Source organism: Neofelis nebulosa, chromosome 3 (genome assembly GCF_028018385.1).
Source record: "Neofelis nebulosa isolate mNeoNeb1 chromosome 3, mNeoNeb1.pri, whole genome shotgun sequence".
Classification (NCBI taxonomy): domain Eukaryota; kingdom Metazoa; phylum Chordata; class Mammalia; order Carnivora; family Felidae; genus Neofelis; species Neofelis nebulosa.
In genome coordinates, this window is record NC_080784.1 from 62708982 (window position 1) to 62727161 (window position 18180).

Here is an 18180-nt window from a genome sequence, read left to right on the forward strand (position 1 = left end):
CTAACTAAATAGACTTCTGAGCCATCCAGTGTACTTCAACCTTCTCCAATGAGAATTGAATCCCAAACCTGGGGAGGAGGCACACCTTTCTAGTTTGGCTCTTCCACTGATACTTCATATTATTACTAGAGTATTCTTGAGAGACTTTTTTACTCCTTTTTTTGACAGTTATTCTTTTAGTATAATTAATAATTCCTTATTTTATTTATTCTTATTTTTATTTTAGAGAGAGAGAGAAAGACAAAGAGGAGGGGGGTGGGCGCAGGGGAGGGAGGGAGAGAGAGAGAGAGAGAGAGGGAGAGAATCTTAAGTAGGCTCCACGCTCAGCACAGAGCTGATGTGGGCGCGATCCCACAACCATGAGCTGATGACCAGAGACAAAATCAAAAGTTGGATGCTCAACCAACTAAGCCACACAGGAGCCTCAGCAACTCCTTATTTTAAACTTTCCCTATTTGAGGTACTAAGTCTTTTGTCTCCTAATTGTACCTGGACTACTAACAGTAACCTGTAGCATTCTATACTGCCCACCAGCTGTGTGTTAGGGTTGCTTGATCTAATTCTGGCCAACACTTCTGTGTTCAGATTTTTAATTTTAACATTTCTTCTAGTAGTGAGGTGTGCTCACTTACTGTGCTTTTAATTTTATAGCAGATTGAATAGATGATATCAGGAGAATATCTCCTGATTCACACCCAATTCATACCCAAGGTTAGATGGTCATAAAATCATTCCTTGTTTATACATATACACCTCTCTGTGCATGTAAGTGTGTAAACTATCTAATGGTAACAATGTTTGACACAACTTTCAGAGGAAACCTATCTGTGCTTAGAAGTCTTGTTTTAGTTCTATGTATGTATGTATGTAGGTGGGTATGTATGTATTAATTTATATATGAGAGAGAGAGAGAGTGAGAGAGAGCTCACAAGCAGGGCAGGGGAAGGGTAGAGGGATGGAGACATAATCTGAAACTGGCTCTAGGCTCTAAGCTGTGAGCACAGAGCCTGATGTGGGGCTTGAACTCAGGAGCAGTGAGATCAGGACCTGAACTGAAGTCAGATGCTTAACTGACTGAGCCACCCAGGAGCCCCTGGCCTCATTGTTCTTTAAAAAGAGTTCATGGATTCTGTGTCTCCCTCTCTCTGCCCCCCCCCCCCACTCATGTGCAGGCATGCGTGTGCACGTGCTCTCTCTCTCAAAAATAAACATTAAAAAAAGAGTTCATGTAGAATGTATTTTTACTTTTAAATAGGAAAAATAGAAGAGTAAACTTCATTTAGGAAAATGGTGAGTTTAGAGTCAGTGGCTTTTATTGGACTGAGATAATTCTGTGTCCTAATTGAGGACTGAGAAAAGCAGAGTGTCACTTAAAGTGGGCCAGATATCCTCCTGTAGGATGGTTAGAAGAGCTGTATGGCAAATTCTAAGAGATTTTATAAGACCTTAATAACTAGCAACAAAAGTACAAATGATAATGCCAAATACGCTGTTTTCTATATGTCTGGAAGTATTTATGCAGAGTTGCATAAACAGTTTTTCAACACAGTGGTAATATATTTTTTAAAGTTTATATATTTATTTTGAAAGAGAGACAGAGAGAGACAGACAGACAGAGAGAGAGAGAGAGAGAGAGAAAATGAGCATGAGAAAGAGGGGGAGAGAGAGAATCCCACATCCACACTGATGTGAGGCTCTATCTCACAAACCATGAGATCATGACCTGAGCTGAAATCAAGAGTCTGATGTTTAACCAACTGAGCCACCCAAGTGCCCTCAACTCAGTGTTAATATTTAAAAATATTTCTTCTTTTTATATAAAAGCTCCCAGGTAAGTTAAGGTATGCAATTATAGAATATATTATTTTGCATTTTAGAATTAGACCAATCTCTTTCATTTCTAGATGAAAACACTAAGATATAGAATCATCAAGGAACTACAGGTAAACATTATTTCAGTAAGCTAAGACATTATTGCCCTATTAGTAGAGACTTTTTTATGATTTTATTTTAGGCACCCTCTTAGTAAGTATTAACTGAATCATAGATATATTTACCTCAAATATTAGAATGAAAGTCCTAAGTATAAAGCTTTATGATGAGGATTCATTATCATCATTTTTATGTACCAAATAATATTTGAGAATGAAAACCTGTAAAAATAATAGGTTTTTACATATAGTCAAGTATTCTGAAATTCATCTCTTCTATAAAAGGAACACTATTAACATTTATCACTTTAAGGAGTGTGAAAGATATGATATCTTGACAAAGTAAAAGAACGACAAAGAATAAAAGACCATGACATTTTAAAATTGTCATTAGTACTTTAACTAATACTAGACTGGATGTTGCACAAAATTCTGCCTTATAATAGCATCTAGAGTTTTTATTATCTTTGAGTTATCAATGTAGTAGTCAGTTGTATTTCATACAGTTGTATAAGATGGGATATTATTGGAATAAATATTGTGATATTTTGATACATATTTACTACAAAAGAAATTAATGCAGCAGTTGCATTCAAGTCTGCTGATTGTGTGTGGATCTCCACATTTAATGTTTGAAATGGGGAGACCAGAGTTACAGTGGAAGGATGTTACATAACTAAAGTAATATTAAGGTTTAAAACTAAGAAAAGTCACTCCAAAGACTTGCAGCCACATTTAATCACATTTATCACCACAAAATTGGCTGTCAAAAGTCTAATTAACTATCAGGCATTAGCTCTATTTTCCATGCTGCTCACTTGCACTGCATTTCATTATAACATCTGGCAAGTTGAAAAAAATCCCTAGAAAACCCCTTCTTCTTATAGTTTTACAACATAGAGTTTTAGTGAAACCAACTGTTGTTAAAACAACAACAAAAATATATTCAGTGCTTCATTGTTGAACCGTGAAGGTTTTTAAAACATGTTTGAGTTACCGGTCACTTCATTTTATGTGAAAACACACGATTAAGCTTAAAGAGACATTTCACCAAGTGAACGCTGATGGGTATGCATCTTACTTTAATTTTATGCCTTTCACTATATAACGATGTTGCAATTTTTCCAACAGTTTTCCAAAATTTAAATCCAGCTCTCGATGGCACAATTCACCTGCTCTTAAATCATGATGAATGTTTAACTTAAGTTTTTGTTTTCTTGATTTTTTTTCCTAGTGGCTGAAGAGTTCTTTCATTACCTAAATGTACTTCTGTTACCAGTTGAAATTCAAAGAGAAGGATATATTTGCTGATGTGTTTGCTATAATAGATGGAGATAAGCATTTCACAGCACAAAGTTTTGATGATAAGAAAATATTATAATATCTGAGGGGTAAAGCTGACTGCTTACAGAGAACCACAGGCTAAAAACAGACATTAATTGGTGGCAACTGATGGCAAAATAACATGAAATAATATTTTTATTGTGGCTAGAAAAAAGTAATTATCAAATAAGAATGCCAGACACAGATAAATTATCCTTTAAAATTGATTAGAAAATAAAGATACATTCAGAGAAATATATAAAAGGTATGGCACAAATTACACATGTTGAAAAAACCATAAAATGATATGCTTCAACAAATAAAATTATATGAGAGGACCCAAAAGACAGTGTGAACTGCAAGAAACAATTATGGGCAAATAAATTGGTAGGCCTGATAAGTTTAAATTAGCTATGTCAGTAAAAATAATAATAGAAATACTGACTCTTTTGGGGTGCCTGGTTGGTTCAGTTGGTCTAGTGTTCAACTCTTGATTTTGGCTCAGGTCATGATCTCACCATTCATGAGATTGAGCCCCACATCAGGCTCTACTCTGACAGTGCAGAGCCTGCTTGGGATTCTCTTTCTCCTCCCCCTCTGCCCTTCCACCAATTATGCTCTCTCTCTCAAAATAAATAAATAAATTAAAAAAAATTAAAAAATATATTTAAAAAATACTATTTTGCCGTGGTTCTATGGTAAAGTGCAGAGGAACTCATGGAAATTGGTGTGGAAGTCGAAGGTCAAAGATTTGGTGTTAACAAGGAACTCTTCAGAAGAAGGGTAATCTACTTATTGTATGGTTATTCTCATCCAGTGATGCTCGATGTGTATGTAAATCCAAAGGAAATCACTAAAAGAGATTGTATAACTTACAAACTAGCAGAAGGAAAAAGGTACTAAATAAAATATAATTAATACACTATGAGGAAGGAAAGAAGAAAGAAAGATAAGGAAAAAAAGAAACAAAATGTTGCAGAATAGAAAACACAAAAGAAAGCAATAAAGAAGAGTGCAATTACATTTAAAAAAAGTCACAGTTGAGGGGCGCCTGGGTGGCTCAGTCAGTTGAGCATCCAACTTCGGCTCAGGTCATGATCTCACAGTCCGTGAGTTCAAGCCCCGATCTCACAGTCCGTGAGTTCAGAACGTCGGGCTCTGTGCTGACAGCTCGGAGCCTGGAGCCTGTTTCAGATTCTGTGTCTCCCTCTCTCTCTGACCCTCCCCCATTCATGCTCTGTCTCTCTTTGTCTCAAAAATAAATAAACATGAAAAGGTTTTTTTAAATAAAAAAAAAGTCACAGTTGAAACAAAAGAAGAGATAGGTCCCCTTAGACTGTGCTTATAAATCTGCCCAAGAGTTCTTGAGAGCATTGTTAAAATATAAAAATTAAGAATTAAAAATAAAAGAGTTCCGACAAAAGTTAGCTGGGCAAATACTAATCAAAAGAAAATCAGTTGCAGCAGTATTCATTACAGAAAAAGGCCACAAATGGTGGAGGTCAGGTGCTAGACATTTATTCAGCTGATTCAGATCCCATTGCCTCAGCATACCTATTCCAACAGACCATGCTTGACCCTCCCAAAACCATCTTCTATTTTTGCTCTGTAGTCAGCATTGTCCCCATGCCCATCTTCCTTTACAGTGGATTCTTATCCTTTGTCTCCTGGATATTTGTTAGTTTTCTTGTCTTGACCAAAAATTATTCAAAGCGTAACCAAATTTTGTGAGTGATCTCTTTACCATACAAACCTAAGTATGTCACTCTCCAAATTAAAATCATTCAGTGACATGGCATTACCTATAAGGTAGAACTCCAAAAGGTAAGAAGCTTTCATCCGCCTCTCTGGTGTTGTTTTGTTTTGTTTTGGTTTTCCAGAATACTTGAAGGCAGTATGTACATTTTGTATTTCATCCCTCCTGAACTATCTGTCATTCCAGGAGTAGGGCATCCTTTTATACTTTTATGCATTTATACTGGCTTCATATACTGGGGTTTTCTTTCATTTTGTTCATTGTACGTATTTCAAAACCTACCTAAGTTTTCATTCATTCTAATTATCCCCCATTCCTTCACCGGTATGTGTGTACATTTTCACATAGCTAACTATATATACATACACACATATATGTATGTAATTTCCACTTGATGCATTCTAATTGCTTTTCCTATATATCTCCTTTCTAATAAGAATGCTGAATGTGTTGAGGGGAGGATCCATTCTACATAGGATTATGGTGCCAAAAGTGCATGCTGAAATGTACTAACACTCTTTGAAAAAAGAATGTGAATTTGGAGATCATCTAGTCCAGAAATCTTTAATTTTTAGATGAACCTATCAGACTATATAGAAGTTAGTAGTTTGAAAAATCTGAATCAGCATTGGGAAAGTTAAGTTTTTACTGTATTTGTCAAGTTTCTAAGAAATATTTTTTCTGAAATTGACTTAGCTAAGGTGACTGGTTCATCATTAACCCCACTAAAAATAAAGTGCAGAATTATTTAAGAGGGCTTTAGCCTAGAATAATTAGGACTTAATTTAAAAATCTAGGCTTTTTGTGGATAAACACTGCTAAATTCTAGAAGTCAGTTTGTACAGGTTAAGAGTTCCGATCTTCTCTGTTAAAGTTTATTTCAGTTCTTGACAGTAACAATAAAACCTATTTTTCCACCTTAATGACACCACTTTTTGCCTTTCCTTTCAATACCACTTGCACAGAATATGAATACTAATGATTTCTCTGCTGAATTGAGAATTCAGCACCTTTCAGTCACTGTCCCGTTTGTTTTCTTGACCTGCCATCCGCATTGTGTGTCCTTACTTTTCAGTTCCCCTTACATAGGGACTTCTTTTCAAGAATTAGATCTTTCTTCATTGACATACCTGTCTACACTTACATTTGTTTTCTGCTCACACCAATCCTTGCTGGTGCAGGCACTTCCTCCCACATTAGCAGCTGGATCAGGCTGGATATGCCCTAGCTTACTCTGATCTAGAAATTAGTGGGGGAATCTGGACTAAAAACCGAATATTCTGGAGGAAGAGTGAGGGAAATCCTATATCACAAATGAAATGCAACTACATCATAGATGAAAGTATCAGGCCGTTGTTTAGTATGCAGACTGCTTTGTTTGGAGACAAAACAATACAAAAACAGTATTCGTTAGATCCCCAGGTTAGTTCACATCCATAAGAAAGATTATGAAAGATTAAGACAAAAAGAATATACCCAAATGAATTCAAGTGCACTGACTGAAATCTTTTTTACTGGATGCTTGGGTTATTTTACTGGATGCCTGAGAAAAAGTTAAATACAGTAATGTGGAATAGAACAGGAAACGCTAATTGGTATGAGATGGAAAGAAGAGGATAGCAACAGAGGGAGGTGATGAATTTATGCCAGGCTATTTTAAAATACAGGATTAAGTCTAATCCATGGGCTTCAGTCTAGGGGAAGATGGCTATGTTATTGTTGTGATTTCAAGAATAAAATCTCAAGCATCTGTATTTACAGTGTGTGATATTTTATAATTTTTAAGCTGCCAACAATGCAAGTTCTACTCAAAAATACACATGGTTAAAATCACATGCACAGAGATCTTTTCCTTAGTGCAGATTCTATGTATTTGATTCTTTTGTTCACCTGACAAAAGAATCTCCTGACACTACTACACTTAAAATTTTTTTAAATTTTTATTTGTTTTTGAGAGTGAGACAGAGAGACAAAGTGCGAGTGGAAGAGACACAAAATCTGAAGCAGACTCCAAGCTCAGAGCTGGCAGCACAGAGGCTGACTCAGGGCCTGAACCCACGAACTGTGAGATCATGTCCTGAGCCAAAGCCGGGCGCTCAACCTATTGAGCCCATGAGGCACCCCAATACTACTACTCTTTTATTTGATCCTTTATGCAGAATTTTATGTAAAATTTTCATTGAATTTATTTTCATGTGCTATATTTGTTCCAGTAATTTCCTTCTTATTATACACAAATTTTTGAGTTCTGATGTCTTTAATTAGGTAGATGTAAGAGGTGTAATGGAATTTTAGAAAATTATCTAATGCATGCTGTATAAGGTAAAGAAAACTAGAAAGAATAACTAAAAATAACTATCAATGGTCTGCATTTGGTGTGTAATTAGGTTAGATTAGTCATGATAGTTTCATATGTACCATAGTGTTGTATTTCAAAACAAAAACACTCCCCTTTCAGAACAATATGTCATAGGTTAAATATATTCACAATGAGTGTATGACATGTGAATATAAGATACAGTGGTAGGTACAAAGACATTGTTTGTTTTGTTTTTTGTTTTAGGCAGAATTATTTAATTTTAATCAACATTTAAAAGTGATATTAACAACTAAAACTCAAAATAGACTAACGATTAGAAATAACAATACATTTTAATACCTTCTAAGTTATTGTATGTTTTTCCTTTATGTTGTCTAACAAGAAATCATGCAGTTTTAAGGTACAGTAGTTCAATAAGACGGTTTTCTAATTTGTGATGGTTTAAACAGCTACAGTATAATTAGAATGTTCTAGCAATTTTCATTTGCATGGTGAACAAAGTATATTAAACATTTCATAGAAAATAAAATAGGGGCGCCTGGGTGACTCAGTCAGTTGAGCATCCGATGTTGGCTCAGGTCATGATCTCATGGTCTGTGGGTTTGAGCCCCACATCGGGCTCTGTGCTGACAGCTCAGAACCTGGAGCCTGTTTAAGATTCTGTGTCTCCCTCTGGGGCGCCTGGGTGGCACAGTCAGTTAGGCGACCGACTTCAGCTCAGGTCATGATCTCACAGTTTGTGAGTTCAAGCCCCGCGTCGGGCTCTGTGCTTGACAACTCAGAGCCTGGAGCCTGCTTCAGGTTCAGTGTCTCCCTCTCTTCTCTCTCTGCTTCTCCCCTGCTCGTGCTCTGTCTTCCTCTCTTTCTTTTCTGTCTCTCTCTCAAAAAGAAATAAACATAAAAAAAATTGAAAAAAAAAAAGATTCTGAGTCTCTTTTGCTCTCTGTCCCTCCCCTGCTCATGCTCGTGCGTGCTCTCTGTCTCTTAAAAATGAATAAAAAACATTTGAAAAAAGAAAATAAAATAGCTAATATTGTTTATCTTAAATTTTGAAATTATTCATAAATTAAGAGAAGCTATAATTGGTCTAATCATTGCCTGTCAAAAACTTTTTTTTTTTTTTTTAGTATGGAGGAAATTTAAACATTTGTGTTCCAAATAGATGCAGTTATTGTACTGACCACTTTATTATTGTGTAAGATGTCTCTTAGTAAATATCTTATCAACTATATGTGTTAGTATTTTTAATTTGAGTTGAGTATTTGAAATCTCAAGAGTTTAGTTGAAATATATATTTTTAAACAAAGAAAATATGTTTTTATTTTTAATTAATTTATTTAAATTCAATTTAGTTAACATACAGTATAATATTGCTTTTTGGAGTAGAATGCAGTGATTCATTACTCATGTTAAACACCCGATGCTCATCCCAACAAGTGTCCTCCTTAATGCCCGTCACCCATTTAGCCCATCCCCACACCAATACCCCTCCAGCATCCTCGGTTTGTTCTATGTATTTAAAGGTCTCTTATGGTTTGCTTCCCTCTCTGTTTTTCTTATTTTTCCTTCCCTTCCCCTACGTTCATCTTTTTTTGTTTTTTTGTTTCTTAAATGCCACATATGAGAGAAATCATATGATATTTCCCTTTCTCTGACTGACTAAAAGCATCTCTCTATATAATTTATAACTGCATTTTATTGAAATTAGGTTTATTTATTGGTTATCAAAGCATATTCACTTTCATTAGGTTATTGATTTAACACATTCATGAAGCTAAATTTGATATATACACCAGATGTTAGCTCTAGTTTACTCTAGGTTTAAGATTTGAAAAGATTGGTTCAAATCCACATTTCATGTTCAGCAAAGAGCTCAGGGCTTTACCGAAAACTTTTGTATATTCCAAATAAAAATTTTCAGGTCACTTAGGTTCCACTTTTCTATATGCATTAGAATTTTATTTTCAGCTTTCATCTTGCATGGGTTACTTCTCTCAGTTGTGACATGTACCCAAAGCGGACACTCAGCACCTTTTTCTTATTTGTGCCAACTCCCTCACTGGCTTTCCACCCATGAAAATCACAACAAAATATCATCGGACATCACCAATAATAATTACCAATAGCAGCATTATTCATAATAAACAAAAGGTAGAAACAACCAAAATTCCCCTCAACTCTTGAATGGATAAATAAAATGTGGCATCTCTATATAGAGAAGTGGTATTCAGCAATTTAAAGGAATAAAATAGTGATACATGGTACCATATCGTTGGACCTTGAAAACATAGTTCCAAACAAAGGAAGCCAGTCACAGAAGGCCACATATATGTAATTCTATTTACATAAAGAAAGAATAGGCATATCTGTAGAAATTAGATTAGTGGGTGCTACTATTCATGGATGTGAGGGAGCTGGGGGAGTTGGGGCTTGGAGCGTGATGACTAAAGGGTATCCTTTCTTTGAGAAGATAAAAGTGTTCTAATCTTGGGGAGCCTGGGTGACCCCAGGCTCAACCTCAGTCGGTTGAGCATTTGACTCTTGATTCTGCTCGGGTCATGATCTCAAGGTTCGCGGGATAGAGGCCCCAGTTGGCCTCTGGGCTGACAGTGCAGTCTGCTTAGAATTCTCTCTTTCCCTCTTTCTCTGTCCCTCCCCTGGTCATGCTCTGGCACACACTGTCTCTCTCAAAATAAATAAATTACCATTTAAAAAATACTCTAAAATTGATTATGATAATAGTTGCACAGTTGTGAATATACTGAAAGCCACTGAATTTAAACATTAATGGAATGAATTGTATGCAAATTAAATCTCAATAAGACTCTTGTTTAAAATATCACCGACAAATCACACACTCTTTGTGTTGGCATCCATCAAGATAGGGGTTTTGTCTAGAGAAATGGGGGTTCAGACATCAGGCACAAGCAATTTAAAAATGAAAATGCAATATCTCAGTATTATTACCAGGATACACTCAACCAGCCCCCTAGTACAGCTATAGATTCTTCTTGCATATCAGAGGACTCATTAACGCCCACTAGAATCTTTTGGGCTTACTCCCTTAGGTCCACCTACCTGCAGCTATCTAGGGAAAGCAAAAGTATAAATTATAATCCTCAACTGACACAAGTATTACAGTAAAATGCCCCACCTTTATTCTGCACCTTACTGCTTAGAAGACAGTAACGACTGTAGGAAATTTTGGTCTTAAAGTTTCTATTTTGATTATACATTGTTTGGTCATAAGGTTGCATGCATTTTAGCTTCCAAGTAGAATAAGATTAAATTGCAGCCATCTATTAACTCTGAGTTATATGGGTAAAAATAGAAGTATCTCTTAGAAGAAGGAATGTGAAGAAAATTTAGAGATGAACTGCTATGTAAATTTCTTGATCAAATCGTTTGATGAGATGAGATACCTCCATTCTATTGAAACGTATCTGAATATTTCTGAACATTTTTTTTAGCTTTAGATCCAGCCAAAGATCCATGCTCAAAGATGAAATGTAGTCGGCATAAAGTATGCATTGCTCAAGATTCTCAGACTGCAGTCTGCATTAGTCACCGGAGGCTTACACACAGGTAAACATTATTAAATTAAATTTCACTGATTGAACAGTATTCCTTACTATGAATAACTGCAGAATGTAAATATTTGGCAATGTCTGCCAAGCTTATATACAGAGTTTTATTGAGACAATTTCAGAAGATTGGTTAATATAATTATGATTCACTTGGGTTAAACACTAATCAATCAGAATTACTATGGATTATAGAATTTAGGCATATATTATTAAATAAAGAGGAGTTTGTGGAGATTGAAGTACTATATCTGCATACTCACACTTTTTCAACTTTAAGGAGTAAGTACCATTTTGGTACCCTCTAAATATTTACGCTTCTGCCTATTTTCCTCAAAGAAGAATTGGAAACAAAGTTAAAGGGCAAATAATAATAATAATAATAATAATAATAATAAACAAGACAAAGAAAAAATGAAACAAATGATTGATGTTCATTAAAAAAGAAAAAGTCACAGTATAGAGATATGGACCTAGAATGCTTCAGGACACCTTCCTTTAAGGAAGCACTCATACTGGTAGAGTCCTTGTAGTCTGGAAGCTGGCACAAAATTTCAAGAGAAGAAAGAGTTTTAAATGTTGTGTTATAACGATATCACTGCTTCTGTCAGATAAGCTCTATTTTGAGAAGGATCAGTAATTCAGAAATAGCCTGTGTAGTTTCACCCTGTCTTAAGTATTGAAACATGGCACAACCAAAAGTGAAATCACAGGTAACTGACTGAAGTAAGCAGGTGTATCTATTCCCTTTATTACTTTCAAAAGAATTCTCTTTATGGGAACACTCTCTTTTGTGACATTGGGACTGTACTGCTTTTACATCAAATGAGCAAGGGAATTTCACTGTCTGGGTATGTTCAGAGATTAATTGCATTTTTATTTTAGTGTCCTTACTCTAAAGTCTTTATTCAAACATACCAACAGAGAATAAAGACTTTAGAGAATAAGAATGTAAGTAGAATTTCTAGAAAATGACAAACTTTAAGTTTTGTTGACTTTTCGTATTAGTTTGAAAGCACGTATGCATAAAGCCTTTTATAACCTGCTGAATGGAGTAGAGGAGGAATTTATTCCATAATGCCACATCTATTGTGGGAGATTTCAAATGCCAAGACAGGCTGGCTAATGGAGCCAAGATAAAGAGTTTAGGAATAAGTTCACTCGGGACAAAGAATCATGGCATACCAATAATATACTTGCAGAAGTAAGTAAGAGGAAGAAAGACAGCAAGTCTGGGCATGCAAAGTATAAAAGACTTCTAGGAAATAATGTTGCTATAAAGTCAATATACTGTGGGAGGGCACAGCATGGCAAAGCAGAGTTAACAGCAATGTGTTCCACACTCAAGCGTGTCCTCTATGTTACCTTTATAAAGAAATACCAAAACATTGGGCCAGAATTTTATTTTTCTATTTATTTCCCTAGGATTCCAAAATTTCTGAGTTGCTTGGACTCACATTAATTAATCACAAAAATTTAGATATTAGTATGCAAACGTATGTATGGAGAGTTAGGAGAGAGTTGATTTTTACTTGAGAAATCAAGAGGAGGCTGGTGTTGAAATACATTCATGTGTAATCCCTCACTTCAGTTTCAGAGACTTAGTCAATTTATTTCATAAAAGCAAAAACTGTTTTATCACAAGTGTCAGAGACCCTGGGAAAGGTTTTCATTTAACACGCAGTTAAAGTTAACACCTCATTGGCCATTTCCTGCTCCCCCCCACCCCCCCCACCCCCCCCCCCCCCCCACCCCCGCGCTCCCTGGACCAAGTCAAAGAGCAACTGAAGTCCTCACAGTTCATCTCATGCCCAGGGCAGAGAGACTCTCTCCTTTCCACAATCGCTGAACACTGAAGCCAGGAGAGGTTAAAGTAACTGATTCAATATCACAAAGCTGCGAATTTTCAGAGCATTGATTCCAGTCTATGTTTACTGACACCAAAGTCCATGTTTTTTACAACTATTCTGTCTCACTGCTTCTCTTATTCAACAAAGATATAACTACAGACAAAAAGAAACTTCCTTAATGTGATAAAGACTCAGAACAAAAGCTAGAGTATTTCTTAATATAAACAGGTGCAATGTTTTAAAAGGAGAACCATTGCCAACTCTGCCTTTGGTATAGTGATAAGCTGGGGCAGTGGGGGAGTCTACTGTGCTTTAAGTAAGTGGACTTCAAAGTGTTTTATGTAAATACTGTTTAGTCCTGTTCTATTTCTGATAAACTATTATAAAATTTGCACTCAGTACACACTATATTCAATAAATAAATAGCTAGTTCCAAAGAATTGATTTTAAGATTAATATTTGATATGCTTTATTTGCTTTGAGGATGTAGGTACATAGTGAATGTTTATACAACACTTAGGGAGGAGAGTTTTGCCAAGAAGTTTGATCAATAAAGGTGGTTAATGTAAATAAAGCAAGTCTTAAATCTGGGGTGTGTGCACTTTGGGGATGGGGTATGGGAAACAAGGAAAACAGGCTTAATTAATCAATTTTGACCATTTACATAGTTTAGATTAGAAATTACTATTGTTTTTATTTATAAGAACAACTTTCTTTTTTCTTGATCTCATAAAAGAGAAGGTGAAATTTCTTGTTTGCTTCTGTAGGGCGAATGTCATTGTTTAAAGAGGTTTTCCTAATTCTCCCACCCTCCTCAAACTAGATAAAACATCCATTTTTCCATTACCTTAGAACCCTGCGCTTCTCATTTTTAAATACTCATTACATTTGTAATAAATTGTGTAACATGAATATCCTGCAAGTGACAGGAAGCTCATGAAGGTGAGGTCTATGTCTTACTTACAATTTTATATGTGACTTGACATACTGGTTAGTATATCGTTCTTTGAATAATGTATGAAAAGAGCTTTTCTTTTTGAATGTTAGAGAGGAAAATTGGGTAGTTTGATCAATTGAACTGGTCAACCTAGATAATCTAAGTCTGAAGTTTTTTTTCTGTGCGCCTTGTGAGTATTTGTTGGAGATAGTCTGGGAAGGACATAGGAGCAAATCAACAAATATCTTTAAATAAATTTATTGAGAAAGATGTGTTCAAGAGACAGTGTAGGAAAATCCTGAATTTACCTCTTCTCATGGACACAACAAATTTATAACTACATATGGAATAATTTCCTCTGAAAAAGACCTAAAAACCGAATGAACAGAGCCTCTACAACAAAGGAGAAAAAGGCATGTTGGGGGAAAAAAAACACAACGGGAACAGCAATCCGTAATCAGGTTGGATCTCAAAAGTATGGGACTTTTCCCTGAGAAGTTAAGGGTCTGTGCTCTACATCAGGCATCCCAATGCTTAGATCCTTCACAGGACAGATGACGACCCAAATGCCTTGCCTTGAAAACCAGTGGGAATTAATCCAGGAAAACCATAGAACTATAGGGAATGGAGAACACAGAATCCCTTGTCCTGGGATCCAGCACAAAAACAACAGTTTGAAAATAACCTAGAACATATGTGAAGAAGACCCAATTACTGATCTTAAAGTATCTGCTGGATAGACAAGAAGTTGCTGGGACTCTCTCTGGGGGCCTCAAATAAATAAAATCAGAAATAAAAGAGAAGTTAAAATTGATACCATCGGAATACAAAGGTTCATAAAAATACTACAAATAATTTTATACCAACAAATTGGACAACCTAGACAAAATAGATAAATTTTTAGAAATACACAATACTCTAAGACTGAATTATGAAGAAATAGAAAATATGAATAGACTAATTTCTAGTAAGGAGATTGAATCAGAAACCAAAAATCCCCAACCAGACAAAAGTACAGAACCAGATGATTTCACTAGTGAATTCTAGCAAATATTCAAGAAGTTAATACCTGTTCTTCTCAAAGTCTTCCAAACAATTGGAGAGGAAAGAATGCTCCCAAACTAATTTTATGAGTCTAGAATTACCTTACTGCCAAAACCAAAGAAAAAACTAGAGAAACACACACACACACACACACACACACACACACACACGCACATGCACACACACATGCACACACAATATTCTTCATGAGCATAGATGAAAAAATCCTCAACCAAATATTAACAAAGCAAATGACACGATACATTTAAAGGATGTTTCACCATGATCAAGTGGGATTTATTCCTATGTTGCCAGGATGCTTCAACATCCACAGATTAATCAACATAATACACCACATTAACAAAAAGAACAAAAATCATACGATTATCTCAGTATATGCAAAACCAAACGAAACCATACATTTGTTAACAATCAACATTCATTTATTATAAAAACTCTCAACACAGCAGATATATAGAGGGAATATGCCTGAACAAAATAAAGGCTATCTATGATAAACCCACAACTCACATCATACTCAATGGTAAAAAACTGAAAGTCTTTCCTTAAGATTAGTAATAAGACAAGGATTCTTATTCTCACTTTCATTTGACATAGTATTGGAAGTCCTAGCCACGGCAATAAGGCAACAAAAAGAAGTAAAAGCAATCCAAATTAGAAGGAAATAAGTAAAAATGTCACTATCTGCAAATGATACAGACTATATATATATATATATATACTCTGAAGTTTTTACCGAAAAAATTATAGCTAAAAAATTTAGTAAAGTTGTAGGATACAAAATCAATATACAGAAATTTGTTGCATTTCTATACACTAATAATAATCTATCAGAAAGAGAAATTAAGAAAATTAAGAAAACAATCTCATTTACAATTGATTTGAAAAGATTACAGTTGGCTAGGAATGAGTTTACCAAGGAGGTGAAAGACCTGTGTTCTGGCAATTGTAAGACACTGATAAAAGAACGTGACAAAGATAGAAAAAAATGGAAAGATATTCTGTGCTCATCAAGTGGAATGTTTATATTGTTAAATAGCCCATATTATTCTAAACAATCTTCAAGTTTAGTGGAATCCTTATGAAAATTCCAATGGCATTTTCACAGAAATGACAATTCTAAAATTTGTATGGTAACACAAAAGACCCCAAATGGTCAAAATAATCTTGAGAAAGAAGAACAAGACTGACGTATTATACTCCCTGATTTCAAGTATGCTACAAAGCTATAGTAATCAAAACAGTATAGTATGGACTCACAGATCAATGGAACATAATTGAGGGCCCAAAAATAACCCCCCTCATGTATGAACAATTAATTTACAACAAAGGAGTCAAGAACATAAAACAGAGAATGGATAGTGTCTTTGATAAATGGTACTGGGAAAACTGGAGAGCCACATGCAAAAGAATGAAACTAAATGACTATCTTATACCATATACATAAATTAACTCAAAATAGATTAATGACTTGAATGGAGGAAGTGAAATCATAAAATTCCCACAAGAAAACATGGTGGGAATTTCCTGGACATTGATCTTAGTGGTGTGTTTGTGGACCTGACTCCAAAGACAGGGGAAACAAAAGCAAAAATAAAGAAATGGGGAGACATTAAAACGAAAAACTTCTGCAAAGCAAAGGAAATCATCACCAAAGTAAAAAGCAGTCTACTGAATGGAAGAAGACATTTGCAAGTCATTTATCCTATAAGGGATTAATATCTAAAATATATAAAAAACTCAAAAAAATAAACAATAAAAAAAGACCTAATTTAAAAATGGGCAGAGGATCTGAATAGAGATTTTTCCAAAGAAGACATACAGATGACCAACAGACATGTGAAGAAATTTTCATCATAACTAGTTATTAGGTAAATGCAAATCAAAATCACAATGAGATATCACCTCACACTTGTTAGAAGGGCTATTATCAAAAACACAAGAAATAGCAGTGTTGGAGAGGATGTGGAGAAAAGGAAACAGTGGCAATGTCAATGGTTGTTGCCCTTGTGAACACAGTATGGAAACTTTTCAATTATTTTTCAAATAATTAAGAGTAGATCTACTGTATGATGTAGCTATTCCACCTCTGGGTATTTATCTGAAGAGTATGAAAACAATAATTTGAAAAGATGGATGCATATCCATGTTCATTGCAGCATTATTACAATAGCCAAGATATAGAAACATCCTAAGTGCCATTGATGGGTAAATGGATAAAAAGGATGTCACACACATGCACACACACACACACACACACACACACACAGGAACACTATTCAGCCGTTAGATGAATGAAATATTGGCATAATTCTACCATAGTGAAATAAATCAGATGGAGAAAAATAAATCCCGTATGATTTCACTCATATATAGAATCTTAACAAAACAAAACAAATGAATGAACAAAACAATACAAAAACAAACTCATAGATACAGAGAGCAGATTGATGATTACCTAATAGGGTGAAGGGGACCTACTGTGTGGTGATGAATGGTAACTAGACTTAGTGGTGATTACTTTGTGGTGTATATAGGTATCGATGTATAATTTTGTATATCTGAAAATTATATAATGTTATATACAAATTTTACTTTAATAATAAATTTATTGATTGCATAAACAAATACTTGCCAGCAGAAAAGGGAGAGGAGGATATGAAAATATGAAGGAGAAATGAGCCTCTAACAATTAGCTTTAGGAAACTGGTAGACCTTTGCCTTAGGTTTGTAAACAATTGAAATAATTGCTAGTGTTTTAAATCACGATATGTATCTTTGATATCAGAAAAATAGACTGATCAGGAGGTTCATGATGTATTTTACACTAACTGTGAACACTATTGCCAGTGTGGAGAAGGCTGTAAACTCTCCAAGTAAGTCATGTTCAAAATCATATGTTTGGATATTTGTCTCATGAAGAATTTGTCTCAAGCAACTGTTACCTGTGTGCTTGTGCTGGTTTTGTTACCATTATCATCACCAATTACAACAAAAGAGTGTTATGAATAAGGAGAGAAACTTAAGCTGCAACATGTTTTCTAAAATTTAGATGCTTAGTATAAAATATATGATGAGTTTGCCAGGTTTTGAAAATGACCCACTTTATATTGTTATCATGGGGAGCAGCTCTGGGGACGCTTACAGCTGAGAGTCTTTGTTTCCCTGTTTTTGTACACTGCGAGCAAGAAGCCTAGTGTTTTATGCTCCCTTTGCTGCCTGTGCAGCTGCAGATAATTAACACTATTTCTAGATCAGTGTTTCAGGCACCAATCAATGGATGCTGCTGATATTAAAAAAAAAAAAAGTTTTGGCATAACAAAGCAGTAAGGTTGAAGAAGTTATTATAGGACAAATCTAGCCATGTTAATTTCTGCTCCATTTACACCAAAGGTTGAAAAAGCATCAAAAAGG

General features: G+C 35.1%; 1 protein-coding gene across 3 annotated transcripts in view; it reads left to right on the top strand.

Annotated features, from left to right (window-relative positions):
• The window catches only part of SPOCK3 (SPARC (osteonectin), cwcv and kazal like domains proteoglycan 3), a 491866-nt gene that overhangs the window by 216640 nt on the left and 257046 nt on the right, over positions 1–18180 (top strand). For all 3 annotated transcript variants that reach the window (XM_058720948.1, XM_058720947.1, XM_058720946.1), the window contains exon 4: positions 10801–10915. In XM_058720948.1, the coding sequence (XP_058576931.1) occupies positions 10801–10915 (115 nt within the window). The remainder of the gene's footprint in view (positions 1–10800; positions 10916–18180) is intronic.